We start from the raw sequence: 20,751 nt of genomic DNA, 5'->3' as shown, positions 1-20,751 counted from the left end.
ACAAAATTATTGGGACACACCTCTTAATCATTGAATTCCGGTGTTTCATGCTGTCCCATTGCCACAGGTGACCAGCTCCCACGAACCACCTAGGACCCCCCACAACACATGGAGTGCTGGGAGGGTAAAGGCTAGGTATTTTGTTTATCATGCTAAAAGCTACATCTCTTACAGAGTCTAAATTATTACGTAGTCTGAATACAAAGCATTCAAACCGTTTATTGGCCATTAGTGACAGCATTGTCTGGTGAATGCTGATTGGAAGCCACTTTACTGTATTACCTGGCCATACACGCTACAGTCTGTGGGTGAACGGTCTACACGTCTGCCAATTGGCCCCTGCCTGTGGCCAAATTAAACCATGAAATCTGGCTTGTGAGTCTAAGTACCTCACTAATGCAAATTCGTCATATTTTATGGCAAAGTTCCCAAACCCAAGATTCTTTTACAGAGCAATAATAAAAACATGAGATGTTGGTTGTCACGTCTGTCAGATTCTAATCAACAAACAAAATGCCAACATATTCTTCATACATTGGTGTAAAATGCATATTCATGTAGTTCTGGCTTAAAGTGACCATTCTCTAAAGAGCAGGATTCTTATTATTAACCTGAACCCCTCTGTCACACAGCCTCAGCTTAACACTACATGATTCAGGCACTCAAACTCTGTGCATATGCATATTGCTGTTGCATATTTCAGAGATACAAAATTAATATGAACTTTCTAGCACTTGGTCCTTTAACATTTAATTGGAATACACTTCCAATATGTGTACAGTTGACAGAAGAAAGACTGCTTAATTACTGTAGACATCACTGTGTCCTCAGAGAAATGCTCTCCAGGCTGCAGGCTTTCAACAGCTCTGTTATTATCCCTCACATTCTGTAAAGACTTACCACTTTATCTTTGATACCGACTCTGAAATCTTGTGATACAAAGCAGATCGTTCTTCTTCTAAAGATGCCAAAGAATACATTTTGCATTTATTCAGTGTTTGAAGGTGTCTGTGACTTTGGCTGGTGTGAAAAAGGCTCAGATGCAGTTTTACAACCCTGTTATTTAGCCTCAGAATAAATAGTTTTCGATTTATAATGGGCTTGATGCCAATCTCTGCTTTTATTGGTGGATTTATGTCTCCAAGACGATCTCAGTAAATATGTAGCATAGCATAGTCTAGCCTTGACTGTAGCACTGTAACATAAAATATATATATACAAAAAAAAAAAAAAAAAAAAAAAAATATATATATATATATATATATATATATATATATATATATATATATATATATATATATATATATTATTTTTTTTTGTAGTTATTTGCAAGTCTTTCGGACACTGTTGCTGTCATCTTAGTGTTCTTCAGCGTGGTGTGTAGTAAGCTAGCTGAAGAGACTGTAGCTGGTCAGCTGGTCAGTCGGTCACTGTTAGCCTAGCCAAATTCCTGTCCCTTAGCCTAGAGTTAGCTTTTAGCCTTTTTAGCCTTGCTTCCATATTCTTCTAAAGTAGTCATTGTGTTTAGCCTTGAAAGGCTTTCACTATTGGGCTGGGTATATATCAGTTTTGGGAAACGTAAATGAAATGAGTCAGGACTGTTGCGTAACAGTTTTGAGGGTTTGGAATCAGCCCGTTCTGGAAACCTCTGAAGAGACAACAGTGTTTGAGGTCCACGGTTTGTTAGTTCCATGTACTGAACTCTCATTATTCAGCTATGCCAAGATAAATGCAGTTTTCCATTCTAGACCACCCTTAAAAATGAAGAATGCTTTAACCCCTAAAAAGCCTATGGACCGCCAGCAGGCCGAAAGTGTTCTAACAAACTTCTATTACCAAAGAATAGTCCCACCAGTTTGTACAGAAGTCCCTTAGTGTGTAAGAAGCTTTGGAGTGTTTAGGGGTTAAAGGAGGGCTGGGCGATATGGTAAAAGTTCTATATATTGATATCAAAAGACATTTTTATGAGACACATAATGTATACTTGTAGTGATACACATAATCACAGACTCAATGCATCAGTACATTCTTAAAAAGTACTATCCAAAAATACTCCCCCATACTGGGGACAGTGATTCTTTTTTTTTTCAAACTTTGCTTTTTTACACAAATATTACACTGTTGTAATGAAACTTGCGGTTGATCAGTGTTGTTTAAGCACTGATGATAACATAGATATGCATAGAAGAGCATACTGTGTATCACAATATCAAAATTCATCACGATGAAAATCGTCAGATTGCCCTGCTCTAGGTTAAAGTGATCTAAATGATTTTTAATCTGAAGAACTTCAAGTTTAACCTACTCAAACACTGTACTGCCTTACAGAAAGAATTCATAGTGTGCACTACTTCAGGCAAAAAAAATGCTGTCCATTTTGATATCCAGTTCTGCATTTTCATTGGCCCAGTGCCCATACCCATCCATACCAACGTGCCATCTCTAATAAAAAAGTGCTATCTTTACAATCTGCTCCATCCATCTATGCATCCATGTCAGCATTCATACTGTGAATGAGATGAATGAGCTAATCACACATCACGGAGGTTATGTACAGTACCGTAGTGTTTTTTTTCACTGAGCGTAAGTGAGAAATTGGTCATTAAAGCGTCAGCGTGGGCTGGGTTTGTGTGCAGGGTTTTAGTCAGCAGGTCAGACTGTGTGTTGTTGTTGGTGCTGGAGCTGAGCGTGAGTTTGAGGGATCCTGACGGAGCCGCTGCTCTCTACTGGTGTGTGTGAGCCTCCAAACTATCTGCCAGTCAGCAGTGCAGGGGAATGCGAGAGTGACAGGTGCGGCCACCCAAAATAGAAGAGTTGGGGGGCGAGGAAAAGAGAGAGGAGGGGAGGGGGGAGGGTAGTGTGAAGAAATGGGTTTAAATGGACTAATTAGCTAATATGATGGCAATGGTGGTGGTGGTGGCGGTGGTGTCTGAGGGTGAGGAAGAAGTGTATCAGGGCAGTGTTGGAGTGTTTGGGGTAAACGAGTGGAAGAAGCAGAGCAAATAGGAAGCTCTACTGCTGCTTTGCTGTCAATCGGGGATTGAGAGTTCCATCCATAACACCAGAGTCTATTTTCTCTGTTTCTCTTTGCTCAGCACACACAGTCTGAGCTAGATATTACTCCTGCGCTCCTTATTCTCTCTGTGCACACACACACACACACACACACATACAATTAATTGTAGTGTTTTTCGTACACGTTTCAAATTGTTGGCACAAAAAATAAGTTACACAATTTTACCATTACTCTAAATGCAGCTGGCCTTTATGCTGTTTTCTACATTAAAATAAAATAAATAAACAAATAGAATGATAGAAATAAATAAAGTTGTTAATGTTGTTATGTTAAATAGCTAAAATAGTACTTTTGTCCATATATATGGACCAATAGAAATGCTCAAAATTATTTGCAATAAAACATTACATTTAATTACATTAGAAGTTAAGGATGTATTTTCCCTTTTCCTGTAAAGTCACAATTTTGGAGATACATGTTATTGTGACAGTAATCGATGAGTATAATCTTCCACCATTTGTTAGCTGCAGTGCTATATACAGTATAATGGAAAGCTTATTTGCTATACAGGTAGAATAGCTGTACTGTACTGCACTGTTACGCAGGTACACACAATATGTACAGCAGTAATAACCTGGATTCCTGTTTCAGTAGCTAGTCATCAAAATAAAATATTTTACTTGCTCAGCAAGAAAAAGGCCAGCGCAGCATCACTTTTGATTGCCTTTTGATTGACCTCCTGACTAAATATTCATCTAGCTGCAAGGCATTTATAATATGTTAAAAAGCAACATATTATAAATAAAAAAAATATGAACATTATTTGTTAATAAACAAATAAATAAATAGATTTAATGCGTGTGAACGTCAATTTTCAACAAAGTTCTCCTCACCATCCAACACCTAGTTCATCAGCTAGCCAGCAATCAAACTTGTGTTCCTCTAACATTGTTTTTTTCCTGAGCAACATATCGACTTTACAAACAGTACATTCTTCATTATTTTTAAATATTTTATTCTTTATTATTTTTTCCTACATTTAGTACTTTATTTTAAAGTGATAATCTGTCAGTTACCAAAACACATGAATCGGATCATTGCGAGTTTACATTTCTTCAGTCAGTGGAATAATTCAGAGTGTTTAGAGTGTATTTAGGTTTTAAACCATTTCCATTCAGATACATACCTTCACAGAAAAAGAAAAAAACATGTATATCCACAATAGAAAAAAGCGTTTTTCACTTTTAATTCAAGTTAATGGGAATAAAATCCCTTGTGAAACTGCTTACTGTGGTTTTGAGTATATTGTTGTGCTAATTTATGATAAAACACCACAGTGTCATAATGTAGAGAGTAATTATGCCCAGCAAACATTGGGGAAAAACTAAAACTGGCGAAACACCGAATCTGAAGGCTTTCTCTGACACTATATGGCTATAAGAGTGCAGCTGGTTAGAACGTGTCCAGTTGCTTCATTAAAGCATCCACTCAGTCATGTATCTATTTAGATTATCATATAGGTAGTGTTTCCAAAGTGACAGCAAGAATAGCACTTGAATCTTTCTGAGAAGAGTGACTAGCTCTGTTTATTCAAATAACCTAGCTTCAGCAAAAAAACAGCTTCAGCAAGCTAACCAGCTAATTTGCTATACAGGTAGAACAGCTGCACTGTACTGTACAGTTACGCAGGTACACACATCATTTACAGCAGTGATAACCTGGCTTCCTGTTTCAGTAGCTAGTCATCAAAATAAAATATCTTATCTGCTCAGCAAGAAAAAGGCCAGCGCAGCATCACTTTTGATTGCCTTTAGGTCGCGCAGCTCTTGCCTCCTTTCAAAATCAAGGATTTAACAAGGACTCTGTCGCACTCTCTTCATTCCTTTGGGTTGACAGTGGGTGAATGAGCAGATTAAGACTGAGTTTGTCATTCTGATACCTTCATGTTCACAGTAGCCATTGTGTTTGGATCAGCACCATGTGCTGTCGGGACCATGTGCTGTCGGGGCTATGTGCCGCTGGGAATGGTTGGTTATGGTTGTGAGTAGGAGTTGGGGTCGTTATGTAATTACTATGGTAGATTGTGATTAATATGAGATGTTGTTTACTTTACATAATTTTAAATAATTTGAAGTTTAAATTATGTATGTAATGTGCAGTCAGAGAAAATGACATAGAGTGAGTGTTTTGGATGCTAATCCTTTACCTTTCTTACAGCTTCCTTTCTTTTCAGGAAGCACATCCAAAACATTTCAAATACATTCAATTATGTTGTGGTCAGGTCTTTTGGGATGGTCAGCCCATTGTCCTGAGAACAGTAGCAGCGTCTTTGATTCATTTGTCTGTTTACTTTTCTTAGTAAGAGCTTCTTGATCAGCTTCAAATCTTAAATCATCTTCTCACAGTGGAAGGATGGACAGATGCAACTATGTATTTTTATGGAGCTTGATTTTCTCCTCCCTATCAAAAAGCTGTTGATCTGAGGGTCTGCAGGGTTGTTAGGTGTCCCAGGTGTTGCTTATTTATAATATTTTATTTATTTATTTGAATTCCAATTTGGGATCATCTTATATCCAATATCATTTAAAACAGTTGAAAAATAAGGAACTCTGTGGTCATTGTGACTGGAAAATATGATTCAAAGAAAAATGATGAACTACATAGTTTGTTATGCAATGAATTGCATTTGCATTCAGTTAACACACATAAACGCTTTCAACAGAATTCCTCAGTCTAATTTAATGAGGTGTGACGGAGAGATAATGACTATAAAACAATAATTGGGATTGTTCAAAGTGACTGCCTTATTAGAAATGTAGTCCCTTTCTAATTACTCCTAATTTGGATCTTGACATCAAGGAGATTTATGGTTTAGGGATGTCATTTGTAGCTTTGTTGTGCTAACAGGGAAATGAACCTTGCAGCCTCCATAAATACCACCCTGGACCTAGAGGCCACCCACCCATAGAGGAAGTGACATTTTATTCAGGGACACAGTGGCAGGGAGTCGTGTGCGCGGAGTGCCGCACGCTTTTTCAGCTTGGATTAGTCCGAGGCAGACAAAAGCATTTTGAAAGGGCAGCCCTTCACAAAGGACTCCCCCATCCTCCCCCTCCCTTCTTCCTGTATTGACTGTCCCTCGCTCTCTTTCTGTCTCTCTCTCTCTCGTTCTCTCTCTCTGTGTCTTTCTCCATGTCCTGAACTCATCCACCCACCTCATCCATCTCTCCATCAGTCTGAATGAGGCTGTAATCGATGCAGTAGATGCGAGTTTGAGGCTTGGCATGAAGAGGCCTGTGTCAGCAGACTGGAAATGAGCAGGGAATCCCCCGACTGGCTCTCAGTATAGACTGGAAGAATTTCCCTGCTTTGAAAAATCTCTCCTCGTGCGCATTGACGTCAGACGCACTTCAGAGTGTGTGTTCTGTGACCTTCTGTCTTGTTGGGGTGTTGCAGATGTTCTGCAGGCCTCTGATTGAGTTTGTGTTTTAATAATCAGTGATAATATTGGGATTACAATCATTTCTTTCACATTTTTCTTATTTTTCAAGTTTTTTTAAACAAATGCAGCGTCAACAATATACATACAGCACCTAATATTTTGTTAAATGACCCTTGATCAAGTGCATTCAGCTACTTTACATTGCACCCATTGCTGACACATACAGCTTGTCTACTCCCTGTAGATGCCAAGTGTGGCCTAGAGGAGTGTAAAGCCCCCTGGCATTGAGCTATGGAGCAGGAGAGCCGTGTTCTCAGGAATGATGGATGGTGCTCCATCCCATACTTTTGAGATAAATTGTGGAGTTGGGGATGAGGTGAGGTGGTGATCATCCAAAATCCTGACCTCACTAATGCTCTTGTCACTCAATGAAATCAAATCCTGACCTCAGTGCTCCAAAATCTAGTAGAAAGTCCTCCCTGGCCAGTAGAGACAGTCACTCCAACAAAAGCAGGATAAACTCCTTTTTTTTGAGCAGGTGTCCCGATTTGTTTATATAGTGTATCTTTCCAAAACTATATCTGAGGACAAATTCTGATCTCAAACTACTGTAGAACCTGTATTTTAGACCATATATTTGCAACCATCATTCTTCTGTGATGTAACTTTTAGGATGGTAAAAGTGACCCAAATCCAATCTTTCATGTGGTATTGAAATCCAATACATATCTGATTCAGGCAGTGTGACTCTGTCTGAACAGCCAGATGGGAATTTATGTGAAATTAATGCACATGTGTGTCGGTTTAAGAGCATTCAGATGAATGTTGGATATAGGTCACATTAAAAGTTGTCTGCCTAGAACAACCTAAAGAACATCTGCTGTGTGAGTGCAGCCTCAGAGGCATTAAACACTTTAGATATCACTAACGCTGTAAATAAAAAAGGAAGTTTTTTCTGTAATGGAGCATTTTACATCAGAGGACTCTTGTTTACATTAGACGTTTTTAATTAATTCATTTATTAATGTGTTAATTTATTTAAAATATGATAAAAAAAGCATATGTGTAGCTTCTGTGAGTTCTATGTAATGTGGTTTCTCATGGAGCTTCTTAAAAATGGTGTGTAAAGTGCCATCAATGGCTAAGCTGAGGCTCCTTTAAAGAAATCATAATAAATAAATTCATCCATAATTCCATAATGTGTTATTTTATGGTGTTGATGTCACTACTATTCTAAAATACAGTAAAACTGTACTGTAACCCTAAAAAATAATAAATGCCCTCTACACACCTTGATTAAGTGTATCCAGTCATTGGACTGATACTGTCCTACATGAATAGAATAGAGTAGAGATGTGACTGCCTAACGCCTCTGTTTATAAGAGAAAGAATAACAGCACTAAAATGGCACATAACCATGTGTTCAGGTTCCCACTTCTTTTCCACCATTCCCTGGATAGTTGAGCGTCGCTGGCCTTTTGTTCTGGCCTCACCTCCTGCTGAGGGCTCTTAAAGCAGAGAAATGGTGGACACGTGTCCGTTCTCCTCACCCGTCCAACACCCACATAAAGCCTAGCACCTTTACTGACTCACATTGAGTCACACTAAACAGATTAGACTCTTCACATGAGTACCTGTGGGCTGGAGGCTGGTTCTTCACAGGCCCTGAACTTTATTTCTGTGAACGAGTGTGAACAAGCCCAAAATACTTACTATTGTGTCCTACAATGACAACACAAATGGGAACAGGTTCAGTTTTTTCTACAAAAGAATTTGTATTTTGACCCTTCTAGTTGTGGTTTATTTTATGGATTTGTTCATAATTCTTTGTCACTACAGTACCAAAGACTAGCTCTGTCATTACATTCAGTGATTGCTGTCATTATATCAAAGCAGATGTGGTCAGGAATTTTATTTTCCCAAAATGGCTGGCAGATCATTTTAAGAGAAGGAGAGGTGATATGGGTTGTCTACAGGGCTATGATGTCTCTATGATATTGCCCTGATACCTATCGTTCTGTATGAAGTTCATCATAGCTTTAGATGACTTCAGCGGTTCATGGAATTGAGAGTTTAAGGCACAAGGTCTTTAGCAAAGTTTTTTCCCGCTATGTGAAGAATGCCTTAGGGCCTGGACGCCTTGTGCTCATTGAGGGAACAACGTTGTGTGCGTTGACTCAAAGCACACAAGTACAGCAACTAAAGAACTGTGAATATAGAAGATTTGTGTTCTGGAATGTCCAAGTCTGAGTCCTGACCTAAACACATTTACAGGGATGAATAGGAATTGTTTGGTGGAGGTGACTGGCACTAAAGGAGAATTCAAAGGATCACTTACTTTTTCTAGCCTACTTTTTCTAGTGAATGTTTACTTAATGTGCTCAGTAAAAGACATGAACAGCACAACTGTTTGTGTATTGGTAGTGTAGTTAGATTTGATTAGTAATTAATGCAGAAATTGGGCTAATTCCAAAAGATTCACTTACTTTTGCTTGCATCAATTAAATAGCATCCAAGGAAAATGTATTAAATCCATTTATAAATGCTTTTTATATATTTATTTATTTTTTACCTTTATCAACATTACATAAGAAAACCAGAAACCACATGTAGGCCCAGTGGTCATTTTGAATGGTATACATCCATACATCACTGGAATTCATCTAGATCTAGATTTTCAGGACTTGTTTATCATAACTTTTTGTCTCGGTTAGTAAATCCCCTCCCCACATCTTCTGTGCTGACTTGTCTTACCATGAGTCCTGTCCTAAATATGGTTTAGCTGTAATCTTACACCTGCTTTAACTGACAGAGTAGCCGTCTGCCATCTTCATTCAGCCCTCGTCTTCAGTTCAACGGGTCATTACCACAGATATGAATGTTAACACTTCTTTTCTATTCCCCTTTTGTTCACCTTAATCTGAGTCAGCCATGAAGCCTTGCAGCGACACATTAGCGCTGGTTGTGTGAGGAGAGTAGCCTAAAGCATTATGGATCTTTCAAATCCCCCAGCGGCTCTGGGGCTATTTATACGGGCCTAACTTAAGCCCTCGAATGTTGGGGCTTGAGACTGCAGCTTTGCACATGGCTGTAGTGGAACTGCTCTCACACCCCAGCACAGACACAACACTCTCTGAATACTTTGTCTGGGTCAGCAAGAATTAAGGGTTGCTGATTAAATTATATTCAATTATAAATCACAAGGTTATAGATTGACATGTCGGCTGCAGGAGAAAGAAAGATACATTTAAAAAAGTCTGTATCTGTGTTTCATAAAAAGTAGCAACAGGAATTTGCAATTTCCTAGAACTTCAGACCAGAGTTTAGAAATTTGCGAAATCTGGTCACAGCTCTCCTGAAAAAAACAGCCTGGTCAGCCCAAACCAGTTAAGGTGTTTGATCCAGCTTAGGGTATGTTTTAGTCTGAGTTGGATGGTTTAGTCTATGAGGTCAAGCTTGTTAAACAGCATAACCAAGATGGTTGACCAGCATGACAATGGAAATCCAGCAGACCAGCTTGACCAAACGGTTTAGAATGGAAAAATTGACAATCAGCTTGTTGGTCATGCTGGTAGACAATCAGTGAACCTCAAAAGTAAACATACAATGTGTTGGTCAAGAGTGGTATGTTTGGACCAGCTTTTCAAGACCAGCTAAGACCATCTGAATTGAGTGGCCATCAAAAGCCGGTCTTTGGCTGGGTTTTTAAGCAGGGAAATGCATACAGATTGCTTACTGTCAGACAGAGACAGAGTTTGTGATTGTCTGTAAACTCTTTAACAAGTGCTTGAGTCCAGTCTCAGAGGTTTTTGCTATTGTCTGGGACTTGTTTTGGACTCACCACACTTGGTCTAGCTCTAGACCCACTACCTTTAAAAAATCTATATTTTTGAGCACTGTCACCAATATACAATGACCCATTTGTGCTGAAATCCAATCATTGCACCTGTTTGATTTGATTTAGCAAATGGAATCAGAAGACGTCATTCCTTTAACCATTTTTTAAGGATTGTTTTTGGGTCTCAATCTCATCAACTAGTCATAGCCTTGGACATGCATGGAGAAATGAAGGACAGAGTTTTCAGTGACAGTCTAGTAGTTTCTCAGTGTTTTCAGAAAGAGCCAGATGCAATCAGAGGTCATGGCAGGAGAGTTAAGAAAGACAGCAAAAAATGTGCAGCGCAGGAAAGAATCTGTAGGAGAAGCTGCGAGAACAAGAGAGGAACCGCCATCCTTCATCATCGTAGGTCTGGTGTGCATGGCTGCCTTGTCATCCGATCGTCCGGGGCCAGCGAGGAGTGTGAGTCACTGAAGCAGCCGGCTGCTTTTAGAAATTCAGAACACTGCTTCTTCTCCATATCAGGGCCAGGGTCACACACTCACACACTTGCACACACTTTCACATATATCTTTCTATTTCTTCACAATGCAGCCTGAGGCAGCTTGCCTGGGTACCTGCACACTACTTCACCGGCAGTGCCATGCAATTTTCTTTCTCTGCAGCCTGCAGCATTCAGTAGTTCATAAAATCAATTGTTTAGTTTTATGGTGTTGAGATCTGTGCAACTTTGGAGATGTAGTGGATGGTTTAGGTGGAGTGTTCACATATACAGTGTCACAGTATCACAGTACTCCCATAAAGAAGTACTGTTTGTAGATTTAGTTTAGGGTGCCGCTTAAATTCACTGCAGTGATCCGATTGCTCAACCCGAGTAACTCAGTGTCACCCTGTAGCAAAATATATCATAGCTCAAAATAGCTCAGAACGCCTTACTGCTATTTTTTCTATCAGCGGGAGATTGCAGGTTTGAACCCTGGTGATGCCACAGCCATCCGTGTCCAGCAGTCCTCCCTTGGTGGGTATGATGATATCAAATGTCTAAACTGAATGGAAAATCAATTAAATGAAAGGAAATGTATTATTTTATTATAAAATTAGCATTTTGGAGATGATGAGATATACACCAAATAGACAAAAGTATTGGGACACTTGTTTCTTTCAAAAACAAGGGTCAAAAAAAGAAAATTGACCCGATTCACGGATCTGTTTCAGCCATGCTGGATTTTCTTTTAAATGAAGAGACAACAGTGTTTGAGGTTCAAAGTTTGACAACTCCATGTACCAAACTCTCATTGTTCAACAATGCCAAGGAAAATAAAGTTTTCTGTCATAAGGAAGTGATTTGCTTCAATTAAAAACAGCTACATTTAAAGCTCAGTAGCGCTTAGTATGCTAATACATTAGATTTCAGTATCTGTATCAGCAGAGGGAAAGTGGCATGGTGCCATCTCTGCATATAGCTGTAACACTTTTAACCTTACAGTTAAAAATTATTTTTGAAGGGTGCAGTGTGTGAGAGTGATTTCTGGAGAAGGCTAGGGGAGGCATGAGAAAAGAACAGAGGGCACACTGTCCCATTTCCAGTGTGCAGGGGCTGCGGAATAGCTCATGGAGACAGATTTGGGCTGGCTGAAGATAAACGATGAGCTAACTCTAAAGGAACAGCACACGCAGCTGAAGAGCAGACAGGCTTCACGGATCTGAATTTGGGGGAAGTCAGCGGCGTGCGTCACACTACAGGAGATGATGTCATCACTACACATCACGCGGGGTCAGCGAATAAAGATACCATCCTGCAAAACCACCCTGCAGAAACGCCCCATATAACAGCCTCTGACACCTGGGGTGATGGAGAGACAGAGGAAGAGAAAGAGAAAGAGAGAAAGAGAGGGAGAGGATGGAGAAAGATAGAACATACACTACTATGTCCAAATGTTTGTGGAAACCTCTTGAAAAGATAGTATTTGACTACTTGAAGTTGCCCCCATTACTGACACGGATGTGTGAATACACACATGGCTTGGTCTAGTCTCTGTAGAGAAGAATAGGACTCTCTGGAGCAGATATGCATGAACCTGTTGGCACCGCCCCATTAGGTACCGTCAGATATGAACCGTGGAGTAGTGCAACTGTGCTCTGGAATGATGTTGGTGCTCCATCTAATACTTTTGGGATGAGTTGGAGAGTTGGGGATGAGGTGGGATGGTGATCATCCAACATCCTGACCTCACTAGTGCTCTTGTCGCTCTTGTCCTCATAGCAATGCTCTGAATTCTAGCAGAAAGCCTTCCCTGGACAGTAGAGACAGTTACTCTGACAAGAGCAGGATAAACTCTTTTTCAGTGCTCTTAATTTTGGAAGAAACAATGAATGAGTCCCAATACTTTTGTCCATTTATTATAGAATAAATAATAAAGCAAATCAGTCTAGTAAAAGCATGTAAATATTAAGGCCGTGTACTGTGCAAGAACCTGGCAATACGATTCATATCACAATACAGGGATTATGATTCAATATATTGTGATACTCTAAGCAAGACGATACACTGCGATTTTTTTAAACACATTTTAGGAAAACTATCAGTAGTATAAAAAATACAGCACTGCTGTCTAGCGGTCAGGCCTTATTGCAAAATGTATTATTGTGATTGTTCAATATAACGATACTTTCTTACACCCCTAGTAAATATAGCAGGTACATAAAGGCAGATTACAGAAACTGCAAAAAAACAGGATCAAAATATGAATAAGAAGAGAGAAGGAGTTTGGGTTTGTGAAGTGGAAGGAGCGAGCCGAAGAGAAGGGTATGGTGTGCTTTTATAATGAGTGACGGGGGAACAGCTGAGAATGCACTGTGTCAGGTGGAGAGTTGGAGCTCAGAGTGTTTATTAGTGTATTTACACCCCAGATGGCCCCTGAACTGTCTGCTGCTGACAGACTGGCCTGTGTGTGTTCATGTTTGTTTGAACAACACAAATCATTGTCTATTAAAATGCCCAACATTGTTACATGAGTCAGAATCAGGAGGTATTTATGAGACCCCAGTTTCATGAGGGTCGTCAGCAGTGTCACCTGGCTTTTCTTCGCTTCTGAATGGTTGTTTTGGGGTTTTTTGTTGGTCTCATGTTCTATCTCTCTTCTCCCTGCAGGATGATACGGTAGTTCTCCAGTGTACAGCCACCGTCCTGAAGGAGCAGATCAAACTGTGCCTGTCCTGCGAGGGTTTTGGAAATCGGTTGTGCTTCCTTGAAACAACGTCCAATGCTCAGGTACTCAGCACATTCCCCACAGTGCAGCACCATATGGGATATATTAGTCAGTAAAGCATAAGAATCTTAGCCAAACTGTGAGGCTAGACGACTGGCTGAGAACATCTTCAAACAACATCAGGCAGGTATTGTAGGATCTTTTTTGGTATTCAGTGATTAGTACCTACCAAAGGTGCTCAGAGAAAGGACAATGGGTAAACTTGGGCAATTAGGTCTCATTGGTCCGATCCAAGGAGGCCCCACCTCAAAACTTACAGAACATAAAGGATTTGCTTCTAATGTCATTAGACCAGATACCACAGAACACCCTTAGGTGTCTTGTGGACTCCATGCCTTGAATGGTCAGATCTGTTTTAATGGCAAAAGAGAGACATGCTCAATATTAGACAGGAGGAACTGATGTAATGGCTGATCAGTGTATATATTCATTACTTTTATCACAATAGCAATAAAAACTTTCTTATATTTATAACTACTAACTACCTTGAGGAATGGGAGTCTGGACTCACTGACAACTTCTTAGAGTTTAAGGGGTTAACCAGATCCAGAAAGACCAAATAAGGTAGAAAAACCTCTGAACATCAAATATTTTCAAAGAGAAAAAACAGAGTAAAGGCATATTCAAATAAAAAAGCACCAAATATATTATCACTGTCATGCAAAACCCTCATGTCAAAAAACATATTATATATATATATATATATATATATATATATATATATATATATATATATATATATATATATATTAACTTTCAGTGGAAGTTAATGGAAAAGGATGTGTATAGCAGAGATCATTAGCTTTGGTCATGGAGGACTGGAATAGCCAAACTGTGCTGGACACTGGGCCCCCAGTACTGGTATCGTGTATGACAATGTGAATCTTGTGTATTTAAGGGCATTTTCACACCTGAAAGTCCAGCCGAACCAAGGTTTATGGTTTTGTTACATTGTAAACATTGGCTGCATCTCCCTGTACTTGACATTGGTTGGTTTGTAGATTAACTGCTGATGTCAGCATTTTTCATGAGTTGCCAGAATCCAACTCCCTTTGAGTGCTTTTCTGTTTTCTATTGCTATATCTATTGAAGAATAAGGGTTCATTTACAGTTACAGTAGATACAAGAATCACAGCTGCTGTGCTCATACTGCTGTGTGATGCACATGCACGAAAAGGGGACTTCAATTTCAGCACAACACTGGTTCCTTTTCTTCTTTGATTGTTTAATGGGTAACACTAGCCTGCCTTAGCTTCCTGTAACTGGTCGGAAAGTCTGAACCACCAATAAAGTGCAACCATGTAACCATGGTTAAAATGATCCAGTCCGAGACCACCTGTTATGGTTGGACCAAACTGAAAAGTTAAAAGTTCCGGACTGAACAAGGTAGGTGTGAAAGCTTTGCTAATACTGTACTGATGCGGAGGTCTCGCACTTAGGATTCTCAGTCACCTTCACACCTGTTTTACCATGCTGTGACAATAGAAGAGGTTTCATTTTGTAAGTGTTGACGTGTCTGTGTTTCTGTCCCCGTCCAGAATGTGCCCCCTGACCTGGCGATCTGCGCCTTTGTGCTGGAGCAGTCGCTCTCAGTGCGAGCCCTGCAGGAGATGCTGGCCAACACCGTGGATTTAACTGAGGTGAGAGCCAGGGAGGAAACAAAGGGAGTAACAGAGTGAAGAAAAGTGAAAGAAAGAGAAAGTGGCTGCAGTGTTAAAGCACATTACCCAAACAAGGCCTGGTTTCCCAACAGCATGGAAGTGAGAGTGTTCCTTCTAAATCTTCAATATTAGGATCATCTGAAGTGTGTCTCCAATGATTTAAAGGAAGCAGGACCAGCGTACACTCTTAAAAATAAAGGTTCCTAAATGGTTCTTGGCTTGATTGTACAGTTCTAAGAGAAACTTTCTACCACCCTTTCTACCACCTTTCTACCATATTCAAGCCATCTACCCACCCTGGAGAGTGCAAGGCCATTCGAACCAGCGACCCTCTGATCTTAGTGACAGCACCTTAGTCTAGCGGAGGGACCACTTAAGCTGACTTTTTAAAGAAAGTGTTTAGTTTTGACCTAGTATATAATTACTTAAATCTTATTATCAGATTAGCTCTTGAAGTTATAATTTTGACAAACTATTGCCTGAAACAGAGAACCTTTAAATGCATGGAAGTTGTCCATCGGTGAATCTTCTCCTGCACAGAATAAGGAAACCTCTTAGAACGAGCTTTCATAACCCACTGTCAGCATGTACAAACCCATCATCATGACACTTACATCACTGTCACATCAAGTAAATGTTAAACTAGTGACTTATTCAGTTAAGCTAGCAATAGATAATTATCTAGGGCGAGAGCTAATACTAGAAATACAGATAGGTGGCTAGCTAGCTATCAAGCTAGCTAACAGCCATTATGCTATTGTTCGGTAGTTATGTAGTTCAGTAGCTAGCTAGCTAACGTTTGCCTTTGAGTGTCTGTTACTGAATCTGGTTGGGTTGTGTTTCCTTCAAATTTTAGTTGTAGGCTTGGTTTCTGTTCGGCTAAAGAACCATTCAAACAAAGAGCTATTTAAGATGTTGTTAGTGAAACATAGCTAATGCTTGTTTTAGCTACTTTTTAGCACCTTCATTGTTAGGAGTGTAGTGAAAAAGGTCAATTTGGATGAATGCAGACATTTGTTGAAGGGAATACAGCCACTTATGGAAGTGGAAGGACAGAGGTTCACAGGAATGCAGTGGAAATAATTCTGCTAGTCATTAAAGGCCTCAGGAGACTCCCATTCTGCACCTGTATTCCCATACCTGTGTTCAGTAACTTACATATCCCTGTATAACTGTAGGTCCAGAAGAACACTTTGGATTCAGCTCCTCTCTTTATTGCCTTTATTGTTTCTTGATTTCTTTGTATTTTTGTGTTGTTTTAATGTGAATAGTTCTCGCAGTTACAGTGTGCTGTTTCTGTTTGATGAATTGCCATTTCCAGCAGTGGTGGTGTGATTGTGGGCTGGTTTGAGGTCCAATCCTGTCTTTGACTTTGTCAAAAGCTTTCTTAGTGTATCTTAACCTCCTGTTGCCTTTTGTCTCTTTTCTGACCCCTCGTCTCTTTTCTCTGCCAACCATAGGCAGTCGATTTGGACCAATGGGTATGTTTTTTGTTTTTTTTGCACATGTCTCATGTACTCATATGTTCATCTGTTTCCCCCCTACCCAATCTTAGCACCTCTGTTCCACTCCCTCCTGTCTTTTCCTACTTAGTGTGTCTTATGGATGAAATGAAATGGTGCTGCAGTTACTGTTCACCTCCCCCAAGCCTTCCTGTCCTCCTCGGATTTGATCCCTGTGCCACCTGTTCCTCACTTTGTCCACTATTGGCATAGCTGGAACCTTATACGGTTCCCAAGCGACATTTCAAACAAGGGCTAGGTCCAAAGTGTACGAGAGAGAGAGAGAGAGAGAGAGAGAGAGCAAAGGAGAGCATCCCGATCTGTAAGACGAGTCCTGTTACTCAGCTCCACGGTAAAGCTATAAAACTCACCGCCCCTTTTGAGCTTAGTCCATCACACACTGAGAATCTTTAAGGGCTTCACTTTGACGAGCCATTTAAGGTCACAGGCTTTCAAAGAAAACTCTGTGTTTCTTTTCCTCGTTGGGTGATCACTGATTACTTGGCTCATCACCCAAAGAAATGCAGGGTCTTTTTTGGACCTGTGCCAGCTACACTGCCATTTCATGCAGCACCGTCACCATTTCACTAACATTCACTTCCATCTTCTTTTCCTTCTTTGACTCTAATGGCCTTTGTCTTCTTACTTTATCCCTATTATCTCTGATCATCTCTACTAAATACTAAATCACTCACTCTGGGCCACCGACACCCTGATCTTTACAGAAATAGTTTGGTGAAAAACAGATGTACACAATTTGAATGTAGTCGACCATACATATGGTCACAAGGCAAACTTAACTAACAAATAAAGAGGGACGGGGACTGTCAGTGGGCCCACAGGCATGACGATAAATAAATGAATAAATAATTAAATACTTTTTAAAAATGGATGAACAACAAGACAAAAATATAAAACAGTTCAACAGAATTCTGGTGGTAAAATCTGTTAGCAGTATCAATTGTAAATATAATTGACATACATGGAAACGTTTAAAATTTTGACTAAAGTCATTATTTTAAGTGATAAATATGGTGTTTAAGTGAATATATATATATATATATATATATATATATATATATATAGCCATAAAGACATCCAGCTAATATGTAGTTCTGAAATTGATGTTGAATGCATTGATTGACGATGGCAACAGAGCACCACACACCATTATTGAGCCAGGGAAGCAAACAAAAATAGTAATGTTTTTTGCCTCAGTTTAATATATAATGTAGGGTCTCAGAGACGTCTGTTGGTCTCAGAAATGCCTTGTACCTATTGACCTTGGACTGATAAGCAACAGATTTTTAACACATAAGATATAGATAATGTTTTTTTAGCAAACTGTATAATGTTCAGATGTGATATATTTAAATAGTTGTTAAACACAAAGACATAAATAAATCCACAGCACTTACCCTACTGTTTCTGTCTGAGAGGGATGGACAGAATGGAGCAGAATTAGTAAAAACTGTTAAAATTGTTGCTTTCACTACAAGGTTTCTTTGACCTCTTTGCCTTCTGAATTTGTCAATTTTCTTGAGTTGCCAAATGTTTAAAAAACAGAATATTATGATCACCACTGGTTTGGAATGAACTCAGCCTGGAACGACACAGATGCCGCGTGACATATAAATATGTGAGCACACCAGTCAGTCAACAGTCAGTTGTTGCAGAGTGCAAAATAAGCATCATGGGCATAGGACGATGTTTGACTGATGTCCAGAAAGGCATGATAATAGAGTACCGGGTAAAGGGTGGTAGCATCTCGGAAATGAATAACTTGGTGGAATGAGAGCCGGCATAGTGAAGGTGTACAGAGAATGGACTTCTCTTACATTGAGTTCCGCCCAAATGGCATTTCAGTGGTGCCCCACAGGCCTAATCGAAAATATATGGCATGGCTGCATAACAAGGATAACAAGGTCTCCAGGCTGTTTCAAGCACAAATCAGCTCACTGAGCAGAAATAAAACGCAAGAAAGCCTCAATAACGTCTGCTGTTCACCTACATTTAGGGCAAAATTGTGTACATTTGATTTTTCACTGTTAACACGAAACAGTCTTTTCCTTTCCTTCTTCTTCTTCTCCTTCATTTCTGTATCTCCAACTTTTTCCATTCTATGCTTCCCTTTCGCACTTAATGGCCTTCAGTAAGCCGTACAGAAAAGTTCCCGTCAGCCCTCTAACCCGTCACTGAGATTAAAGTATGTGACAGACAGCCTGTGGTATTAGCTGGGTATTAATCTCATAAGAGGGAGAGAGAGCACGTCCCGCTTGGCCTTAGCAGGGGTTCACCTGGCTCTGCAAACAAGGGGCTTTTTCCTCTGCTGTTGCAGCTATCGGAAGGCCAGGGATGAGAATAACATGGCATGCAGCCCAGCAGAGAGTCTCAGCAAGAGGAAAAGTGGGGAGGGGAGGGGTGTCAATGGGGATGGAATCTGACACCTGAGGTGCTGAAAGAGCCCTGCCCCCTCATTGCTCCAACTGCTAATATGGACAGACAGACAGATGGTGGCATAACACACTGACCCACACCGGTTGGCCGCTACTGTCCAGGTGGATTAACCTCATAGACCTGCAATGTGCATTCTCTCTCTCACTTGAGCCATGCTACTGATGCTGATGATGATGAGGATGATGATGATCACAGTGGTTACAGTGGTAATGGTGGTGATGATAATCCCTAATAACAACAATAATCATGTTTTCTCATTTCTAAACCTCACTGGATGTTGAGTAAAGGTAAGCTGGCCTCAGGAATCAGAGACTGCTGTCCTTGTACCGGCCTTTTGTGACCTCTCCCGGTTTGGTGTGGACTGTCTGTTTACTGGTTAGTTCTGTACTCGTGTGTGCGTTTCCTGTGGTGCTGTAACTCACTTCCTTCGAGTGTGACAGGAGGTGAAGAGATGCAGAGTCATCTTTGGTGCGGCTCCTCTTCCTTCTTTCTCCCATGATGCTCTTCTTTCTGGTGTGCTCCTTATATTTCTGTCTGTCTGTCTTTATGTAAGAAGGATGAAGGCCACACTTTTTTTTATTTTTGGTTTTGAGGGGGTGGCTGTTACCATACCACACACACACACACACACACACACACACACACACACACACATACAGATGCACATAAATCTATCCACCCACATAAAGCCAAGCCTGCACACTCCCTCTGTCCAGGTCTGACATCTAGAAGCTGATATAACTTCTGTCTTTTTTCTCTTTTGGCCTTCCATTTCTAGTCCTCCCAGGGAGGGGGCCACCGGACCCTGCTGTATGGCCACGCTATCCTGCTTAGGCACAACCACTCTGGCATGGTGAGAAGCAACAGATGTGATACATTGGACATTTTGTTGAAATAAATGAGGCAATGAATCATCCTTTATACAAGGATGCACTCATTTGCTAACAACTGTCATGATTAATCGTATTTTCTCTCTATTATGTCGCATTGTTTTGTAGTACCTTAGTTGCCTGACCACATCACGCTCACTCACAGACAAGCTGGCCTTTGATGTGGGATTGCAGGAAGACTCTACAGGTAAGCATACTTATGTCTGATGGGTCCCTGAATTACATCTGTGCTCGTTTTTTTTTTTTTTTTTTTTTGCCAATGTCGTTGTTGTTGTTTATTGGTTAAATATTTTATTGTTATGCAAACTTGCCATAAAAAGTCACAGCATAACACGTTTATGTTGCAGTGCATTGTTGATTAGTGCTGGTTGCATTTGCATTAGATCGCAATGCATTGTCACATTCTTCCATTGAAAGTTTCACACCCATACAGACATGCACTGTTTTTGTATGTAAACTTTTTTCAAAACCCTGCATCTCAAAAGATGTTTAGCTGCTCATAGACGAATGGGATTTACTGTCGGAATCCAATACAATGTACATACATATTCAAAATGACAGACCCGAGCCAAGTGACAAACCATGAACCTCAAATACTGTTGTGTCCTTCTTCTAAAGCAAACCTGGCACATACCAGAACAGAGCTGCACTCTTACTTAACAGTCTTAATTCTTTA

At 40.1% G+C, this 20,751-nt stretch overlaps 1 protein-coding gene across 9 annotated transcripts in view; it reads left to right on the top strand.

Moving 5' to 3' along the window:
• The window catches only part of LOC140575472 (ryanodine receptor 1-like), a 93,513-nt gene that overhangs the window by 8,930 nt on the left and 63,832 nt on the right, over positions 1-20,751 (top strand). For 6 of the 9 annotated variants that reach the window (XM_072695819.1, XM_072695821.1, XM_072695816.1 and 3 more), the window contains exons 2-6: positions 13,448-13,567; positions 15,104-15,205; positions 16,687-16,707; positions 19,964-20,038; positions 20,184-20,262. In XM_072695819.1, the coding sequence (XP_072551920.1) occupies positions 13,448-13,567; positions 15,104-15,205; positions 16,687-16,707; positions 19,964-20,038; positions 20,184-20,262 (397 nt within the window). Of the gene's footprint in view, positions 1-13,447; positions 13,568-15,103; positions 15,206-16,686; positions 16,708-19,353; positions 19,473-19,963; positions 20,039-20,183; positions 20,263-20,751 lie in introns of those variants that run through there. The other 3 variants (XM_072695824.1, XM_072695817.1, XM_072695823.1) reach the window with 2 other exon arrangements.

This window comes from Salminus brasiliensis, chromosome 13 (genome assembly GCF_030463535.1).
Source record: "Salminus brasiliensis chromosome 13, fSalBra1.hap2, whole genome shotgun sequence".
Lineage (NCBI taxonomy): Eukaryota > Metazoa > Chordata > Actinopteri > Characiformes > Bryconidae > Salminus > Salminus brasiliensis.
Note: the sequence above shows the minus strand (reverse complement) of the source record. Positions and strands in the feature narration are given on the sequence as shown.